At 39.5% G+C, this 21,104-nt stretch overlaps 1 protein-coding gene across 3 annotated transcripts in view; it reads right to left on the reverse strand.

The window, feature by feature from the left end:
* cadpsa (Ca2+-dependent activator protein for secretion a) overlaps window positions 1–21,104 on the reverse strand; it is a 126,500-nt gene that overhangs the window by 26,426 nt on the left and 78,970 nt on the right. Inside the window, exons 17-23 of one of the 3 annotated variants that reach the window (XM_058631681.1) lie at window positions 18,170–18,238; window positions 14,426–14,532; window positions 10,775–10,931; window positions 5,888–6,029; window positions 4,596–4,730; window positions 510–665; window positions 55–202 (exon numbers count right to left, since the gene is read on the reverse strand). In XM_058631681.1, the coding sequence (XP_058487664.1) occupies window positions 55–202; window positions 510–665; window positions 4,596–4,730; window positions 5,888–6,029; window positions 10,775–10,931; window positions 14,426–14,532; window positions 18,170–18,238 (914 nt within the window). The remainder of the gene's footprint in view (window positions 1–54; window positions 203–509; window positions 666–4,595; window positions 4,731–5,887; window positions 6,030–10,774; window positions 10,932–14,425; window positions 14,533–18,169; window positions 18,239–21,104) is intronic. The other 2 variants (XM_058631679.1, XM_058631680.1) reach the window with 2 other exon arrangements.

The raw sequence follows: 21,104 nt of genomic DNA on the forward strand, positions 1-21,104 counted from the left end.
AGAACTTTAAAATTGTAAATTGAGTTTTCACTGTTTAGTCTGAGTGCTTCTTACCTCCTGTCCCAGGTCCATGGCACATAGCTTGGCTGACTGGGCCTTGGCATCCACCATGACATTGAACATGGTGCAGATGGACTGTGGCACGCGGAAGTCTGTGGCCCGGCTGCTCCTCTGAAGCTTTACTTCGAACGCAGCCCTTGTCCTTAAGATGGGGAAAAGAATTCAGAGAGATGAGGCCAGGGTTATAAAAAAAAAAAAAAAAAGGTCATGAAGCCTTGCAGCTATATCTCCAAAAGGTGAAGAATCACAGAAAAGTGAAGTAAAAAGGCTTATTCAGCAGTTTGCAAAGTCAAACCCAACTGAAAATAAAATTTTTCAACACTTGTGGCACCAAGAATATGAACAAGATCGTGGTTAAAAGCTTAATCGTTTTAGAAGTTCCAGATATTTATTCAGTGTTTAATTTGTAGAAACAGTAACATTTGTTGGATGTCAATTTAGTGTCTTACCGTTTAACACATGACTCAATCATGTCACTGGACATCAGCTTCAGCCGGGTCTCCAGGTGTTTACCAAACTCTTCCTCAGGCCAGTGGAGGTCTCTGATGAAGGTCTGCAGGGCATCCAGCTTCCAGAAGAGATCCTCAGAAGTACCCGAACCATTACTGCAGGACAGCAGGTCAGAGGTTTAGCAAAAAGAAAAGAAGTGTAAAAGATAGCAGTGTTCTACTCTCTTCTGGTTCTGTATTAGTTTGGGTTGTATATCAAAAGCTTGAATGGCTACATTTGGTTCATGAGCATAGATTTTAAAGAGTATTAAGGACACTTCCCCACATATTTGTAAATTAATCTAATGGTATGCGGTCGTTCTGTGATCATAGGTATAATTTGAAGTATGACAGCGATGTCATCATGACATCATTTAAGAAAATACACTCAATTATTAAGTGGTTTCCCTCTCTCCAGTTTTGCAGTGGCCCTCAGTGCCCACAGTCATTGTTTCCTTTGCATGTGAGTCAGGAAAAAAGACATCTCTTCAATCGTCTTTTGGTTGCAAAATTAACTTCCATTGTGAAGCTTTGCTAGATTTGACATGGCATCATGACAGTTTTTGCAACTGCAAATCTACCAGCAAACAGACACACAACTGGGTCATAGCAGCCGTCAATCACACTGGTGTCCACTTAGATGTACTGTGCTTTATTGTCTTTTTTTTCTTCTAAATGGGAAACTAATTTGCAATATTAACGTGAAACTGGTGTGTGCATTAGATTCATGTGGGTGGAATAGTTCATTATATAACTATAATTTATAGAACTTCTGCTTCAAAAAGCAACATTCATTATAGCTAGTTTGTCCGTTCAGGGGTTCATGATCAGCCTATGAGTGCAACAACAACATGGTTGGAATGGCCATAACGAGGCCCCACGTCACTACCTCTCTGCAAAAAAACGTTCTAATTTAAAAATGATGAAGGGTTAATGCTGATGTGTGGGGCCTCTCATGTGTCGTTTGCTCAAGGGCCCTCAAAGTCCCTTGAAACGTCTGTGTCAATGATTACCAGAGAGTACAGTGTGTAGACTGTATGCACTTCAACATGTTATAAACACTGCTCTGAGTGAATAAAGGTGACAATTTATGCATATTCCATCCTGTCATTTGCACCCCAAGTGGCATCAGTGGGTTTGAGTGTGTGAATGTGTGGGAGCAGGCTACACGTCTTTGTACTGTACTAGAGTGCTACTGTACTGATAGATAGCAAACAGGACAAAGTTAAGTGCTTGGAAATCAAATAAACTGAAATAATTTTACTTAACTTACAATAAAGTAAAGACAAAACACATTCTCACACAACTATCCTGCATTCTCAATTATGCTTCATACAGAATGTGATTTGCAGGTGTCATAGTATGTACAGCTATTATACAATGCAAACTATTATTGTAACCGAATTTATAAATTGGCTGTGTATTATTATTATGATTCATTTATATATGTATTGTCCCACAATTCCATTTGTACATTTGTTTTTTGACATGTAGTACACAAGTACTTTATGACAACTTCATAACTGGTATCTGTTGTGAATGTTTGCGAGTTGATCAACATGGATAATGGGAATTTAAGATGTCGACTGTATGCCTTTGTGCAGCAACAAAAGCGTTTGAATTATCTTCCCCCTTTTGAAACTTCATGTGAGATTGTGTTGATCCTGCGCCATCATTTTAGCCAAAAGCTCATTCAAAACAAAATCACGTTGACATGCTCTAGAGTGGACATCACGTTACTTTGGTCAGGAAACACATTCTTACAAAACAGAAGTGAGAATGTGGTTCAGTTGTGTGGGAATATAACACATCACACATTTCACATTTTATTCTTCATATTTTCTGGCTTTCCATTCATTTTGCAGAAATCATGTTTTTGTCATATTAAGTTAGAGAAGGAAATGAGCTCATGAGCTGTGATACGGTCTCATGGCAAGTAAATATCCAACTCATTCATTTCTAGGACATTTTCCCATTTTGTATTAATGTCAGCTCTCTGTACAACTGATTTCTGCAAAATGTGTGGAAACCCTGCTTCTTTTACAGCGGAGCACTTCCAGGAGCAGAAGGAGGAGGAACGGTGGCACCACAGCCAGTACAGGGCAGAGTCTGGGATCTGGGTGGCTACAACATCAGGTCTCTGGGGGAAAAGGCTTTGGAATAGAAATATATGAAAAGATGCAAGTTCAACCAGGACCAGGACCAGGTTGGTCATCACTGATCACTGACTCACTAACCAGAGAGTATAACTGGACACATAATACAAGTGTTTGCAGTTGGTTATACAGTAATCCAATCCATAACCTTTTATTTCAGATTTTAGATGAGATAGAGATGAGATCTACGGTATAAATTAGGAAAATGGATAAAGGCATTATGCAAATTATTAGAAAAATGACCAATTAACAAGTATGTATATCGTATAGTATTGTAGTTTTACTGCCTTATCTAAAACAGAAACATATTTTCTACACCTGCTATCCTTTGTTGTTTTTGCATCTTTACAGTACATACAAAATGACATACAGTAAGCAAGAGTGAAAAGTAAGTGCCTCCTCCATCCACACACACGCACCATGCCATGACATTGGCATGAATGTGACTTAAAGCCTGTGTAAAACCCCAAGTCAGTTCCTTCTCTGTTAACTTTCAACTCAATTTCTTGGAACACACAAATATAACGGGTCCGCCATACAGTGAAGCTAAAAATGCAGCTCTCCTCATTCTCTTATTTCCCCAATAAGAAAATCCAGGGCTGGTGTTTTCAAATGTGTATCCACAAGATCCCAGATGAGGGAATAGGGATGGATGTGCTGCGGTGACAGCGTCACACTCTGAGAAGAAACAGGTTTTACACCTGAAATCCCTGTTGTTGGTGCAGACAACGTTCCGCTTAAGTTTTTTGAAGTGTGATAGATGATGTGTCAAGTATATAATAAGATATGCAGAGTGTCTTTAATGACAACACCCACTTTCAATCAGATACATTGTATTGAATTATATTATATTATATTATATTATCACACAATATATTCCGGTTTGAACACAGCAGCGGTAGCTTGTTTTTGTGTGTAAATTACAATAAAAGTTATTACATGAAAAAGACATTACATAGTAAATTTACCACTATTTAGCACATCGGTGTGGACATGGCTAAAAGATGCTCTGATATGGAAATGTACTGCTCTATGTCAGTCTTAAACACAATGTTATTTTGCATACCTGCAAATAGGCCCAGCACACGCCATAAAAATGTGTTAAGCAAACTTCAATAATCATAATAACAATAATAATAATAATAATGTATCATAAATGTGTAAGAAGAAGAAGACTTCTCACTTTTCACATAAAATGCACTTTTTTCTAAAACACGTTTTCTGAGGCCACTATGAATTGAGACTTTGATGGTTGGCCATCTCACATTTAAATAGCTGATTTATGGAATTAAATTTGTGCAAGCAGTGTCAAACAAAAATGTCAAATAAAAATATGAATGTAAGACATTTTCAATCGCCTTTGCTTCTTTCATATTTTCACCCTCAAGCTCAGCTTCCTGATTGTGTTGCCTGCTTTCTTGCTTGTGTTCTCTGTTTTTTTTTTATGTTGTTTGCAATTATGTCACATTAAGTCTTGTGTGGGCAGGGTTTTCAGCTGTGCATACCCATTGTATAATATGTTTTGAAGTGATCACCCTCTTCCCAGATGTTGTTACATGATTAGCCACAGATAGCTGGTGCTTTTAATGAATAATCTCAAAGAGAATACTGAAAAATAAAGTGTACGTATGTGCTGTTATGAGTGAAACTGATCTAAATTAGAGACCTCATACATGATGATGAGAAGTCAGATTGATGTCTGAGTTTGCAGTGACATTTGAACTTTAGCACCAAAATGTCTAAGTGAGTCAAAGGCATTGAGGAACAGAAATGTTTGGTTTACATCACTTTATGCTTAATTCTGATTAGGGGTCGTACACAATGGCTTGGATGCCACGTTCATGCCGAGGACATGTGTGCATGTCTCGGGCTGGACAATGCAGATACACACTCAGAGTCATGATTAGCTGTCATCCAGTTGGTTGGAGAGAAGCTGGACATTTGTGGGAGGTTAACACTTGGCACAGTAAGATTTGATACTTTGGGCATTTGAAGGTTGACAGTGGGCAGAGTGCTTGTTATGCTTCTGTGGAGAGAAACAGAGAATGACAGAGGACAGAAAGTCTGCATCAAAACTGATACAAAAAAAGAGATGTGGAAAATGAACACATTTAAAATGAAATAAAATCCCATTTAGGTTTCCAGGCATCCAAATTGTCTGCTTTACTGGAGTTTTGTGTTTTGAAAGCCTTGTTTTTTTTTTCTGTTGGACATTTTTTCTTGATTTATTTACATCCAAATTATTGAAGAAAAATGCTCACTATAGTTCTAATAGTGAGCAGGGGACAACATTTTGTGATGGTACAATATGAAAAGTCTTGGCATTTTATCTAGCTTAAGTCATTTATCAGACAAAAGAGAAAAATAACTAATAATAATGAAAAATAACATGTTTTAATAGACAAGAGTGCAACTGCACTGTCGAAATGAGCATATTGACTCTGGAGATGTGAACATCTGGCACATGTTACGCTGATGAAATAAAGAACGCACAGGATCACGTCTGTGTATCTGTTCAGCATCGGAAATGATACTCTTGCATTGGTGCTGATGGACAGTGCTTCAGAGGTCAAAGCTCCCCCAGTAACTTCAGAGTCACCCACAGAGTGGGAACTGTGAGACCCACAATTTGTGTTTCACACTCAAGCGTTCTGTTTTGTATCTGTACACAAAGGCACGTCTTGTCTTCACGCCGTCTTTCTGAAACCTCACCAATAAATTCATTTTCTTCACAGATATTGTTCGCACAGTTATTCCTCTCAGTTAAGATCCTTTCAATCGGTTTAGAACCATGGTTCTCAAAATGTGGTACATTTTGAGCTTCCTCCGGTGGTACCAGTGTCTGAAGTATTATGTGAGAAAGAGGAGGAGGATGAACGAGACATCAGCATCCAGAAATATCTGATTCTAATTTATTTCTTTGTCTACTATTCAAGTGTTTCTTTTGCCTCCGGCTGCCACACAAAAACCACAGAATAATATTTACACTCTCATGTTCAACTGTGTTCTTTTCAAATCAAATGCTCCTTTTTTCCCCAACACACCTGTGGTTTATCCAGATGTTCAGACGTTTGGGATGGGAAGTGAACAATATTAAAAATAAATAAATACAGTGAGGTGTTACTATATCTATACAAAGAGAAAGCAGATGGGCAAAGGTAAAGTGATTTAAGGCATCCTTACTTGACAGGTTCCCAGGATTCCCTTTCAAAGCCTCTGTGAATGGACTGAGCGATCGACGACTCCATCAGGTCAACATATCGCACCACCAGTGGAGCGTACAGGTCCTGCAGGTGTTTGTGGAACTTCCCGTTGCACAGGTTATCTGTTGGAGGGCATGAGACGGAAGACATGGAGGTGATAAAGCACCGTGAGAGCACACACTTGCCACTTGCAGATGTTTGCTGAGTCGGTGTGATAATTCATTTCAATGAGAATTAGTTTAAAAGATACTGAGAATAACTGTATCTGTTGGCAAGTCTGCCAATTAGCATAACCTCAGAGACTATATACCTGACTACAGGTAGGAGGTCGGACAAACCAGTGATTTGCAAGTTATAAATAAGTCTTCATCTTTGGTTTCCAAGTCAAGATAAGTCCATAGTCAAGTGCTATTGTCTTCTACAGACTGTGGGATTTCATATAAGATTTAATTCATCGTTCATCAAAGGATTGTTGTCTGATGGTGCCAACACCTCTAGACTATCCAGACTCATTTTGTGGGTCATTCCATGCTGGTGGAATGACCTACTGAGCGCTACCAGAACAGGGGTTTCCCATCTTCTGTCCTAGCACTTACCTTACCCCCCTCCCCTGAACTATCTCCTTCTGCACTTTCACCCTCTGTCAGTCCACTGAAGCTATCTAGTGAATTTCTCTCCAAGACTTGAGTCTTGAGTATCCACCAGTGGTAAATAGCAGAAGATAACAATGAATATCACTCTGCCAATTGTTCTATCCAATTCCACATTCTGGAATTCCATTTATGTTTTGCCTCCATTGTATATAACTGTGTTACGCTGCTGCTGCTGAGTAGTGCGTTATTGCATGTTGGATTTGCATTGGCTAGTCTTTGGATTGTAACAGCAAAAACAGTGTGAGACGGCAATCTAAATGTCTGATACTGGCAGAAATGTTTCCACAAACAGTTTGAGACTTTCTCGCAATATGATATACAGTAGGAGCCCTGATAAACGAAATCACCTCAGTTGTTTCACGTTGGGCATCTTTGGAGTGAGACAGCCCAACACTTTACAATGTACACTGGTGTCATGTCAGTTTTTATGACGACGTGATGTTTTTATCAAAAGGTCAAGACTTGACTGTCATCAGTGTAAATGTAGCCGTACACTGTGGTTCTACATTGTTTACAACGGAGACAGTGGATGACTGCGTGCTGCTACCTGCTGACAGCAACAGCAGCATGAAAGACAATCAGCAGCCCCCCCCCCCCCTTTACTGATAGAGGTACTTTACGAATTGCTAACATCGCAGGATTCAAATTTTAAATACAGATAGACTACAGTTATCACAATAGCCAGACACTACCTTTCAATACTGTCATGACTTTGACCAAATTGCTTGTGAACCGAACCTATCAACAGTGCAAATTGAGATTACATATCTTATACAATATTAAACAACAATGAACATGTTGCTCCTCCTGTTCACCTTGAATTTTTTCACTTCTTAAGGGATTCTTAATCTGAACTACACCTGCATTTAGCATGTTCACCTCACAGTTTCTCAAGTGGAATCTAATAACCATAAGTATATCCATCCATCTGAATCTTAGAAGCCCTAGTAATTATTTTTCATGGTTCTTTTCTGCAACTTAAAGTGTAAGCTTTAAATGAGTGCCATTAAGAGTGCAACTGCAAATGGAGTACTGTGCAAAAGTCTCATGATTTGTTGCTTTATCAATGCTACAGGGACCATACAGTATAATTATTACTCAATCAAACTCAGTGTGAAACACATCCACAAAATACAGGAAACATGTATGCAGTTTTAAAATAAAACATTTTCAGGTTCAATTTTGACGTACTTAATGTAACCTACAATTACTCTTGAACAATACCACAACCCTGTCTCTCTCTCACACACACGCACGCACACACACACACACGCACACACTCCCCTCAGTCTGTGCCAAGCTTTCAACTGGTAAAAAGGCAACACTGACAAAGACCACAGGAGATAAAATGGAGGCCAGTGTGTACTAATGTGATGCCTCACGGCTCCATGCCGTGTGTCTGCTTTTCCTCTCCCTCTCCCTCTTTGTTTTTCTCTCCCCCTCTGAGCATGTGTGTGTTTGTGTTAGTGTTTGTCTGTGCTGGCATTGGAGTCAAGGTCGATGATACACACTAGGTGCGATGTTTGTTGTGCTTCCTGATTGCCGCTCTCCCAATTAGCCACTTGAGCGGCTGCTGTCCACTTGGATGTGTTGTGTCCAGGAGTGTGGTCCTGGGGCTCACTGTGGCCAAGCTACTACTACTTAAGACATCATTAACTCCTGGAATGGCAGCCTGACTTTGGCGCCTGTCTAGTGCCAAGGCTATTTAATGCTAGATAAGTGCACTGCTGTGGGGCAACGGCGCAGATGACCTTCTGTGGAAAAAACAGTTGTTATGCTGTGTGGGCAGTGGGGGGCTCTGCTGGGTCTGAAGCTGGTATTGATGAGGGTTTGTGTTGTGATGGCCCACTGATGATAGTATATGACACACAGTAACAGTTCAGACCCATGCAGGCTTTGTTGAAAAATAGTCACATGACCCACAGGTTGTTTCTCCACTACTAATTAAAAGGATTAAAAAAAAGAGGCAGGAAGACCCGGATTGGAACAATGGCCTTTCTGCATGGAGTTTGCATGTTCTCCCCGTCTGTGCATGGGTTTTCTCTGGGTTCTCCGGTTTCCTCTCACAGTCCAAAAAAAATGCCATATGGGCATTAGGTAAACTTGGACACTCTAAATTGACTGTAGGAGTGAGAGTGGATTGCTGTTTGCCTCTAAGTGACCCTGCGATGGACTGGCGATCTGTCCAGGGTTTACCTATATCAGCTGAGATTGGTAGCACCCCTCCTGCAACCCTCCTGTAGAGGATAAAGCGGTAGAAAATGGATGGATGGATATACATAATATTTTTGGTGATGACATCACTATTTTATTATAGATTATTTTTTATTATTATTATTTTATTATATCATATTTCTATTGAGTTATTTATGTGATAATTATTTTCAGAAAATGTGATGCCTTTAACTGAAACAAACATCTCCTAACATCAGCAAATGCATATTGTCACATTCACATGCACATGTTTCTTCACTCATACATCCATAGGTGTTATGGATGAAAGTGATTAGTAAGAAACTAATGGATCAATAGATCAAAGATGGCAATTGGATGTATTATTAACTAAATGTCTCACATTATGTTTATAAAATAACCAGCTTTGTACAAATTCCCTCCCTTTGTTCACTGCTGGCTGGTGTGGCTTCATTCATTGCTATGCACTTCAGCAGCCAATTAATGTCACTAACAAGTGAGCATAACGAGCTATTTGCAGTCGTCCGTGTTGAGCGGAATGAGTGGACCACACTCTTCCTTCTCCTTGACTCCCGCCTGATGAGCTGAAAAGGGGAAGCATTCCCCAGGGACAATTAGCACCCTGCAGATCCAGTCTGCATTGTGAGGAGTGGATCCTTTACAGGACCACGGACAGCTCCACAGTGTTCCTGCAGGCCAGTGAGTGCAGTTCATTAGAGAAATGACTGGCCTACAGCAACCACCAGCATCAAGACCTGACCATTATCTTTAGTCAGACACTCTCTCTCTTTCTCTCTCTCGCTCTCTCTCACTCACACACACTGCTTTAGGCCATATGCAGACATCTCACGTTGACAATGAATGATTTTGTGTTAGGGACGTTGCAGTGTGCAGTCGACAGCAGCCGTAAACCGTCTTTAGAAATTGTTTTAATTCTGTTTGTTGAGTATAAACAAAAAGAACAGCGATACAAAGTTAACAATCACCCTCACTTGGGGGATTCACCCTCACTTGCCACATGACTCGTGTCTGTCTGACAGAGTAGATAAATGCTGCATCACAGCTCAAATTGCCTTTATGAATACAACATAATCTGCATTTATATTTGAGGTGTATTTTCTTTCTTTTTTCAAGCACAGTGGTTGTGTGTGTTGGCTCAAAGTTCAAACTTAACCTCCTGTTAAAAGGCAGTATAGCAAACCAGTGACATCACTGACTCAGTACTGATTCTAACCAACCAAAAAAGAATGGCCCACTTTTCAAAATAACCAAAAACAAAAACCAAATGGTTATCATTTTTAAGCGATTATACACGTATACACGGATACATGCAAAGTAGTATTTTGTTTTCAGCAAATAACACTTTAAAATATTACACATTTGGCCTTTAAACTTAAATAACATTTAAACAGATGAGCTGATGCAGAAAAATCTAAAGTCTCTGGTTGTCTGTCTGTCTGTCTGTCTTTCAGCAGTACAACCTCTGCTTATACTTTTATAATTCACCATTATTTTTTCAAGGATTGAGTGCACTCTAAGCACACTTTCAGTTGGTCAGGCAGCAGACGACATAGAGCTAAATAACAATCAGTTACCGATATGAAATGGATATAAATGTCATGTTATTATAATGAAGATAGGAAGTACCATAAACCTATCACCTAAATCACAACAACCCAAATAAGGCAGTCCCATCTCACACATTAGACCATGACGTTTGTTATACTTTCCAAAGGGTTTCAGCTATGATCTGTAAAATGTAAGATGTATACCAATAATACTATATTTACTTAAGGTATGACCTATGAAGTAACTATATTTTCTGTTTTTGGCTCTTGTTTTTGTACCAGGTTTCATGAACTCCTTCACAATAATCTGGGCAAGTGGATAATATGGCTTTCCACTTAAATCCAGACCCTCACGTCAGACCAATTCCTCACTGACCAACTAGTGGCACATTACACTACTTTAGTCTGACATTGACTCCTGAATATGTTTTCTTTTAATTGCTCTTCACTCACAGTCAACCCTCAGGAAGTCGTTGAGCAGCTGGAAGAGGGGGAAACTGTCCCAGCTGTCGGGCGGCTGAACTTCAAGTGCAGCATCCATGTCAGCTGAGTAGAGGCACAGGAAGGTCTCAGCGTGCTCCACCATCAGGTCTGACCACCAGGCGAAGGCCTTCAGACGGAGAGAAAGACAGAAAGGAAAGGGAGACGGAACACGGGAAGTGAAAGAAAATCAAGAGGTTGAGAGTGAAAGAAATTACACAAATTAGACGAAGACGAGAGGAAAATACAGTTGTTCCCCTGTGGGAACATCTTTAAGAATTTTCAATTCAAATATAATTCTGCTGAAGGTGTTAACTCCTCTGATCTACTACAAAGATTCCTGGCTCACTCGCTCTCTTTTCTCTCCTGCTTTTCACTATGCAAGTCAAGTTGTCGCCTCGACGACTTCCCTGCGTGATCTCCGGGGATGGATTCTTCACAACTCAAAGCATGAAAACACAACGCTTGGGCACGGAGGAATCACACACTCTTGTGTTGGCCCACAGAGGAAACAGCAGCAGCTCCTCAACAGACGTGGCAGGGAGCTACTTAAACACTCACCCGCAGCTCCTTCAGCGAGTCAATCTTAAGAAAGGAGCCAGCGAGCGGTGCCGCGCGTGCATCTCCCCTTCAAACAGATGCAGTGAAGTGACTGTGCAGGGACCAGGCTAGTCTCATGCACATGAGAAACACTCGCTTTTCTCCATGCACCCCCACTCTTGCCAGGCCTCTAAAGAGAGACCCGTGAGGACCCATGGTATTTGCTCATTCACATCAAGCTGCCAACACTGTAATGTGAATGTGCCCATGGGTTTAGGTGGTGCCGGGTGTGTGGAGGAGGTGGGGGTCGGGGTCATGCACTTTCCATGAGTTTTGTTGCTGGTGTTGGGCAGTTGTTAAGAAGGTACATCCAGTCAGTGCCCCACATGTAATCACCATTTTTACATTTCAGTACAAATGAATGTGCAATGACAATAAAGATCTATACTATTTTATCCTATTTGACCAAAAGTGTAGACATGACACTAAATAAAATGTTAGACGCTTCTTTCATGCCTCTCCAATCGATACGAGCCAATTACCTGCAGCCAACTAAAAAGAAAAATTTGGAAACCTCGAAATTACTTCATACAGGATATTCACAACCTTTCCTCTAATGACAGCTGCACAGATATTTTTGGTAGTGACGCTGTTGAAGCTGAAAACTGCACATGATTTGAAAGGATTTCAGGTGGAGGTGAAGAAGTAGGACATTATCGTGTCTCATTCTTCCCGTTATGTCTTTGGTTTTGTTATATAGCTGTTTTGATTTAGGTTTTGTGCCACATCAGATCAGGTGTTTTTAATCAAACATAAACTGACCAAACACATGATGTAAAATAATAGTATTTTGGAATGAAATGGTTCGGTACAATTATGCTGCAGACATTTATATATCATAATTATGCTTAATGGGGACGCATTTTAAAGGTCCATTGTGTAATGTTTGGGTAACATTGTGTTAATTTGGCAAAAAATTATGATACAATTCACATACTTAATATTTGATAAGCCCACAACCATCTGATTGTATGAATTGTTGTGTTTAATTACTCCCAGAATTAGTCTTTTATAATTATATCAAGAGGCTGCCATTTTAGACCACCATGATTTTACAGTAGCCAACAAGGAACTATCTTTTGAGTTTTTAAGCTAACTGAAGACTATAATAGGTTCTCCAACACACGTGGAAAGGGTGAGGTGGAAGTGTGAGGTGAGTGACACTGCAAGATGAAACCTCACCAATAAATATTGCTAAATTTAACACATGTATCACTTGTTGTTGACATGTAAATACTGATACAGAGAATAAGTTCCTTACAAAACACAATAGAGATTACAATTTATTTGTGCGGGAACGCGATTTCTAGAAGGTTGTATGGTTTTAATCTGCATTTTTTGGATTAAAAATGGTGAATACATCAGAGGCACACAATTTGGGGCCTGACAAAAAAGGTGAGCACTAATAACCAGGATTAGAGCCATGTATTGCATGTGATAAAATAAATCAAAGCTGTTCACAGTGAATTGATCGGACAGAAAATAAACAAACAAGGAGTTGAGTCTAACACTGGTTAGGCTAGTTCAGCAAAGTGCTCACATCACTGTTTCCATCAGTGTGATGCATTTCACTGAATTGCACAGGGAGTAATGGTGTGATCGCTGATCACTCACAGCATGCCTCACATTCCTCCCTTGTGTGGATCCAATAGGGATGGAAAAGGAATGGGTTTCTTCAAGGGAAGGAAAAGTGACATAACATCCGCAACGAGCTTTTTTACAGGGGTGCAATAAATGACATATGGCTAAACACTGGAAACAGGTTAGCATATTTCAGGATTTGGGGGAAAAACAGGATACAGAGTTAATGTGTGACAACTCTGCGCACTGTTTTCTCGGAGTGCATGTCCAGCAGATAAATCGTGTTGCCCAAGCGCTTGTCTCAGTTCTTTTCGGCGCCAAAGATGAGACAGTCGCTAGCTTGGAAGCTGACAGGCACTTAATTAGCAGTGATTACAAACGGAAACGGGTTTGGGTCATTGTTGAGAAGGGAAACATTAGTGATCCTCTACAACAATAGCCGCGTTATAAAGTGCATGCAAAGGACTTACAGTAAAGGGTGGGGAAGGAGACGGGGCAAACGGCACTGAGAGACAATCACATACCTCTTTTCCCTGTTCAAACATTTCAGCGCAAACCAAACAAATCGGTGAAATAAAAAGCAGAGAGGGAACACGTCAATGTGGTTTTGGTAAAAATGGACAGAAATTATGCATTCAGAGTATACTGTATATATATATAGTTGTTCTTATTCCTCAATATCTGTTCAGCTCAGTGTTTAGTGTTTTCTACATGAACACCTGATGATATAGGAAGAAACACTTGCACTTTGTGCAGTACGAGATCTACTCTTTCAGACCTCCAGTGAGGAGGAATACAAAGCAGCTGTGTAAAAAGACTTATTTTGTTTATCACAGACAAAGGTAAACATTGTGAATGAAAGCAATGGGATTCCAGAAGACAGTCAATGAATAAAACACAATCAAACACTGTCCTCAGTGCCTGAGAATAGAAGTGGACCACTTTAGTTTGTTTTGTGGTTAATCTGGGAAAAATCACAAAGCCTTCCATTTGAAGTGTGTCACTGAAAAATCTCTGTTTGAAATTTACACACACTCGAATCATGACACAATACTTATGGTTGGACAAGGCTAAGTGGTAGGAGAAATGGGATTGAGCCTAACATAATTAGTGCTACCTTTGTACCTAATTTAGGACCAACTATTTTGTTTATTCCTGTTCAGTAATGTAACACACTTGCTGCAACTTTCATCACAGAAAGCTACACAATTCTCCAATGAGGAGTTACTGGAAGTGACATTTCTGTGCTTAAACAAGTAGAGGATAGATAGATAGAAATGTTTTCTTTAAAATTTGTCCTGCTCCTTTTTTGCTTTATTTCCTGTTTTTTTAATCAGTTTTAGTGAACTTCCAGGTTCTACTGCAATGAAACCGACTTGTGTGAGTGAGTCTGTGTGTGTGCGCGTGTGCGTGTGAGAGAGAGAGAGATGCAGGCGGACTAACCTCAGCATGGTGTTCCTCATTCTGCTGAAGGACCTCAATCACCAGCTCAGCCAGGCGAATGGTGTCCTCCAGCTTTTTGGCAGGAGTGACTAACCGCCCTACATTCTCTGGAGCACAAAAGTCAGAGGTTAGTGTGGGCGGGCGGCCTCCACGTCTGATCACCATCTATTCTTTGACACTGTTTGCATGCAAGTGTTAGAGAGCATACCAGGTCTTTAACACTTAAAATGATCAGAGTGTTTCCTTTGACACAGTAAACGTATACAACATGCATGTTTATCCTGCCTACTCAAAAGTGATCTTAGTCCAGTTTATAGCCTGAGCTTAAATCACTGAGTTGATCTCATTGTCAATTCAATAATTACACCACATAAATGACATATCAACGGTTTATAATTAGGGCTGGGTATAATATGATGGAGCCTTCAAATTGGACTTGTGAGCTTGTGATTACGACATGAGGATCTTTTTATTGTTATGTCGTGAGAACACCATTGCCAGGCAACAGTGTGGGGGTAATTAAACAATGCTAGTCTTTATGATAAAAGTTAAACTGGACTTTTTGGCCTCCAAATTTAAAACATCTGCAAAAATACGTCGCAACAACCCCATATGAATGCAAGACCTGAACTTAATACATGTTAGACTTTAATACTGTAGGTTATATTTTGACTTTTGATACTTTCAGGTTTTACCCAGCCCTAGTTATTCTCTGATTCCAGCTCTAATAGATGTTGTTTAGTCAATGCTTTCCCCATGAGTGCTAGGTAAGGAGGCTGGAATTAGTGGATGTCTGTGGTATGAAGCAACAAGTCAACATGACTGTCATCCAGAGGGAAAATGGCCGTGATGGGGGATGTAAACAGGAATGTACACTTAACACATATCATGCAGTAATGTGGCTGTTACGTCGTCCACAGAATCTAAACTCTAAACCCGAAATTGCATCTCAGTGTTAGTGTTATGAAAAAGTGTGGAGAGTGCTGCAGGTTTGACCTCCACACCATGCCTTAGTATGTTCCATGCAACCTTGTCTCCATTTTCCCACACTACTGATGATTCCTATGGAACATATTTTCTGAGCTCAAATTACCTTTTGTACGTTTAGAGAGGTCGTTTCACCAATCTTCTTTCGAGTAAACACAATACTACTACTATAATGTCAGAAACAAGTCAATCTGTGAGAAAATACATTCCATGTGGGAAAATATTTTTTGGGAGACAAGGTTAGTTTCAAGAAAGGACTAAAATTATACTACGGCCAGTGACTGTAACTTGATTCTGATCAGTTGACAGATGCCTGCTGGCTTTTACTAAACATGGGTGTTTTTAATTTAGCCCAGCTTTATTTTTGGCCGTGGTATAAGCATGATGATGCACTCCAAGGCTTTTTTTGTTTTTCTGATATGGAATATAATGAATTCTGAGTTTATAAAAACACCTGGATAAAAAGCTGCAGGGTTCCTCCACTTCTTCCATTGTTCTCATATATTAGGACACCACATTGTGCTTTATCACTTACTATCGAGTAGCAGGAATGTTTGTGGGGGGGAAAATTGGACGGTGAGGATTCTAAAAGTAAAGCTCACGTTATTGAAGATTTCAACATTTAAGATAACTCAGTAGAACATTTTAGATAAATCCCCAACTGCCCTACCACCAAAGAAAGAAATAAAAAAATATTTTATAGATAAAGAAATAATAAAAAAAAACGCTAAGTGAATATGATGCAGTACAATGTAATTGTTTTATTACCCAAGAGCCATGATTTTCCTAGAAATTGGAGAAATATTTAAAAGAATAAGCAGTGGAAAACATATCACAACCAACATCTAAATTGAAATGGTTCTTGATTGGAATTATGTTCACTTATATATAAATAATTAATTTCATTTAATTGAAATAGGAAAAATACCTCTGGAGGCCCGATTCCACATGCCTTATCAAACTAAAGGAATGATAAAAGAATGAGGACTGTGTGCACACAAGTGTGAGTGTGGACTGCTCGTTCTGTTGGATAACAACACATTTACACACACACACACTTAAATTGGTCAGGCCACAGTGTGATGTGTTCAGTCCACTGCTGGCTGTTGCAGTTGTGGACAGCTCAGCAGGGCGGTGGAGCTTAATTCATGCCAACATGGCTGAAAGCTTCCACAGAATGGAACTCTGTACTGACTCAAAGGGATGATTGTCAGGATCAAGTAATGTTTGTCACGTAAGAGCGGTTATATCAGAATTTGGAGTAGTGTTGGAAATCAAGGGGCACTTATTTTATTCTTATAAGTTGTATATAAATGACTCAAGAGAGACAAAAGGGTAGATAAAACATTTTCTAATCCATCTACCAAGGTCATGGTATTTCTAAGTGTAATACAGATGTAGCTGGACTTGCTTGAAGGATATTTTAAGCTTTTCAAAGGAGAAGTTAAATATCTTTTTAACTCAAGTGAGCTCAGTTTCCTTGATACAAAACTTTCTTAAAACAATATCCAAATGCCCAAGACAGGCTTGAAAATTGTGAACCCATCCTTTAACTACAGGGTTAGTTCTGGTATTGATGATAGCTACCATTAAACATTGGAATATACTGTGAGCCACTGTGCCTCTCTTGGGTTACTCATCAGCTAAAGTGATTATGGTGACATTAATTATGAAATCTTTATTTCACAGTCATTGACTCATTATTGCTGCTCTCCTTTACCTTCAAAGCTGTTTTTTTTGTTTGTTTGTTTTTTTAATGTCTTGTTTCATTCTGAGATTCAGAAGGATATGAAAAACACCTTTATACAGTCACTTTATCTTATAAAGTTTATGTGCCTTTGTTGAGCAGTGCATCGGGGAAGTTGTGATAGGGTTCATGGTTACAGGTTAGACATTATAGTACAACATCACCTGGATCCTTCAGATTGTTCTGAGATTCCTCCACTAAGAGTATAATCAAAAATAAAATAATAAAAAAAGGATGGGTAGCAGGGATGGACAGAAGGTAGAGAAAGGTGGGAAAGTGTCAGGTATAGGGTGAGAGAAGAGATCATTCAGTACAGCTAGTATGAGCAGAGGAGAAACAGGAGTCAGAAAAAAAAAGATGACGGTTAGATTTTATTTAGTATTAAACCATTTTGCATATCTGAGCAGAGGTTACTCCATTAGAGCATGAAATACTTCAGGAAATACACAAAGCATCTTCATTTTTACCTGAAATCTACTCCAAAAAAAAAAAGCATACATACCTATTAAAATAATAAATACCAGCATCTAATGTTTAATTTATTTCAAATGCAAGAGGTGTGTGTGACTTTGAGAGCTCATGTAATCTGGATGTTTCACTCACAAGACTGAGAACCAAAGGAAACTTTCTGCAGGATGTGGGCGCCCTGTTTATATGTACCATGGTCTTAAACATTTAAGAGATTTTTTCACACGAGCAAAGTAAAAATGCATTCAAGTCACAGGCACACAAAGAACAGGTGTTTCAATCATGACAGACAAACATTTTCACAAAAAATATTGGAGTACGGTTTGAGTGCTTTATGAGGCAAATTGAAAACTATAGCGAGTGCATTTTACAGACTTAAACACCACACACAAACAAACTGATGCACGACAGAGACGTGAGGCTTCTTGTAGTGGTTGGATGTGCTGGTTGTAAGAAAACAAAAAGTCAAAAGTGCTGAGGAGGGAAGGGCAGGGGAGAGGAGGGGAGGGGAGGGGAGGCTGGGGAATGAGGAAGGTACTCACGAATGGTTAAATCCATCACTTGAGACGCCAAGCAGAAGACAGGATGCTCATACATCTCTCTCTTTTTCCCTAGAGAGAAAGAGGGTGGATACCGAGGCATGCGAGAGGCCAGGGTCAGAGTGGATGAGCACAGAGGTCGCTAGGGTTTGACTGATATGAAGTTTTTCAAAGGTTGAAATCTGTGCTTTCTGTGTTGATAATCAATATCGCTCAATAGCCCAAAAGAAGAAGGCGGACTAAGAAGAAAAATTGTGTCAAAGGTGCCATGTGTATTATTTTTTGTTTTATTGTAATATAAGCTATGAAGTCATGTCGGTATAATGGAGTTAATAAATAACTTCAAATACACATGTAACGAGTGTGTAAGGGTCGACGAAGTGAAGGCAGAGGGCAACACAAACCTACCAAAATTACACACACATTTTAAAACAGCAGACCCACATGTATTCATTCATTAATGTTTGACAGCACGAAGATTGGCCTGAGAGGTAGCCATCAGACGTTAGCAGACCAGTGCCTGTCATTGCTAATTATGTATAGAAAGAGTTTTAATGTTGTGATAGCTGCCATTGTTTCGCTGCATTGTTTTCTGACAAAAACCAATGGCTAAATGCATAAATGTGACTTGACTGGCTAGCATCAGAGTTCTCATTTCTCAACTTATGAGACATGAGCATAGGAAAGCAGTTTGGCAACGATAAAGTAAAGAAGATATTTTAGTTGACACCTCTGCAGCCATTAAAGAAGAGAAAATTAGTGCCCACCAAATGAATTTGACTCACTCCACTACAAAGTTTCATCATTTCAATATATGACTTACAGGTGATTGAAAGTTTGGCAATTCTTTTGCATACTCCAACTGTCCACTGTCATATACAGTATAGCAAATCTGATGAAGCCACTTCCTGCAGTTTAGATGTGAGCTGCCTTCATAACGTTCACTTTTCTACTTCTGTGTATGTAGTTACTTTTTACAATGATGTCCATGCATTTGCACCATACACTCTAGTCCTAGTACCTGAGAAGGTACTTCTTAATGATAACCTCTTGTACTGCATAGACTTTTAAGGGAACTGTAAGGGTGGGAGCCCTGATGCAAGATGATTCCTTGAATATTATGGATATTTGGATAGAACTTAAAATGCTTCATAGACGCTGATAGATAGTTGTTTTTTGCTAAACATTGTTGTTAAAAAGTATTCAACCGATCAAAATTATAAACAAAGCACCTTTGGATAATATTGATTGTCCATGTCAATAATGTTCAATGATAGACCATGTTAATAAAACAACGTATCAGTCAAACCTTAGAGTTTACAGTTATAAGGTTGTTGTGGGTGGGTAGAGGGACAGATATCTGAGATTTGCAAGTCAACAGAATGAGCAATGTGGCATCACCCTGTTTCTGTGACTGATAGATACCATAGTACAGGCAAGACTGTACCCATGCATGTGGGTCTGGGGTTCAGAACTCAGGGACTGTCATTGAAATAACATTTCTTTACAAGCAGAAGTAACATCTAAAATCATTTCCCTTAGGTCAAGAAGCCCACCGAAAAAATGAAGGGATGGGATTTTTAGAAAGAATCAACAATCACAACTGAGAAACTAAGGCTTATCATCCTTAGTGTCTTCAGCGAAGTGATGGTTTCTTTACAGACATCTCCTTAAATTGTCAATTTAAAGATTTTTTTGATGTGCTTGTTTGCACTGTACTAATTTCATTGTGTAATAGCCTATTCGGTTAACTCTCCCTGATCTGGCTGACTGTAGGTAAATGTCTACACCCAGTGCCTGTAATAGATTCATTCAAAACACTAAAATTGGTCCTGTATGTTTAATATACCTGAGCACTTGAAAAACAGGCTGGCATATACTGAATGTTTTAACCAGGGCAGCATGGTGGTGAGCATACATGCATATGTGATATATGTCTCCCCGTAGCAAGGGTCATTTCTCTCACAGGACATAGTTTAAGTAGGGAGTCAAAATGACAAAGGTGTGAATGTGGACACCCTGCCCATTGTGGTTCTCCCTATTTGTGAATTGACGGGTCTGTTGGGTCAGGATGATGTGGTACATTCATGGACAACCGGCCCAGTAACTTCAAACTAGCTTGAGAGGATATAGTTCCCTGCAATCCACTGGATTCTCCATGGTGTCCTGGCCTCACCTGTGTCGGCCATTGAGGAGCTGGACTCACTACTGGACTTATGTAATCAAGATGTAATACAAACTTTATGTGGACTACATCTAGGAGACTGTAAGAAGCAAATAGTGTGATCATTAAACCCCTGAACCAGGCTCATCCAGAACTGCTGCCCAAAGTGCTACTATAGTTTTGAATGTCGGTTATGTCAATTATACTTTAATATTTGTATGTGACATTCCTCGCTCTAACTTAACATTATACATTATACAGAATATATGATATCAATATTGTCCTAATAAGAGTTAGGAACACGTTTGGGATCAAATATTTTAGATGTCTGCAAAATGTTCATGAGTTTACTTAAAAAAGAAAAAAACATGCAACAGGGAAAATAAAATAAATTGAACTGCTACAAGGGCCATTCCCTTCATGTCTTGTCTATTGGCCTTTCTGTTTTCAACCAGCAGCTAATGAGAAGCAGCAAAAGCCAATAGACAGGGAACAGAGAAGGGTGAGTATGGAAAGTCACCAGAGAGCAAAGAGGAGGAAGGCAGACAGAAGGAAAAAGAAGGACCATCACTTCAGCTACGAGGCAGTGGGAAACTCAGCTGAAAGAGAAGCTATAAAGCTATAAAGCTATAGGCATGGTATACAAAGTCAGCATGACTGAGTTGAATGCATTTTTACTTACTGGAAAATGTTTAACTAAATCAGCATATTAACAGCATTTCTCACATCAAATCAACAACCTTGCTATTAAGTGCACTTTAAAAAGTGGCGAGC

Source organism: Solea solea, chromosome 6 (genome assembly GCF_958295425.1).
Source record: "Solea solea chromosome 6, fSolSol10.1, whole genome shotgun sequence".
NCBI lineage: Eukaryota > Metazoa > Chordata > Actinopteri > Pleuronectiformes > Soleidae > Solea > Solea solea.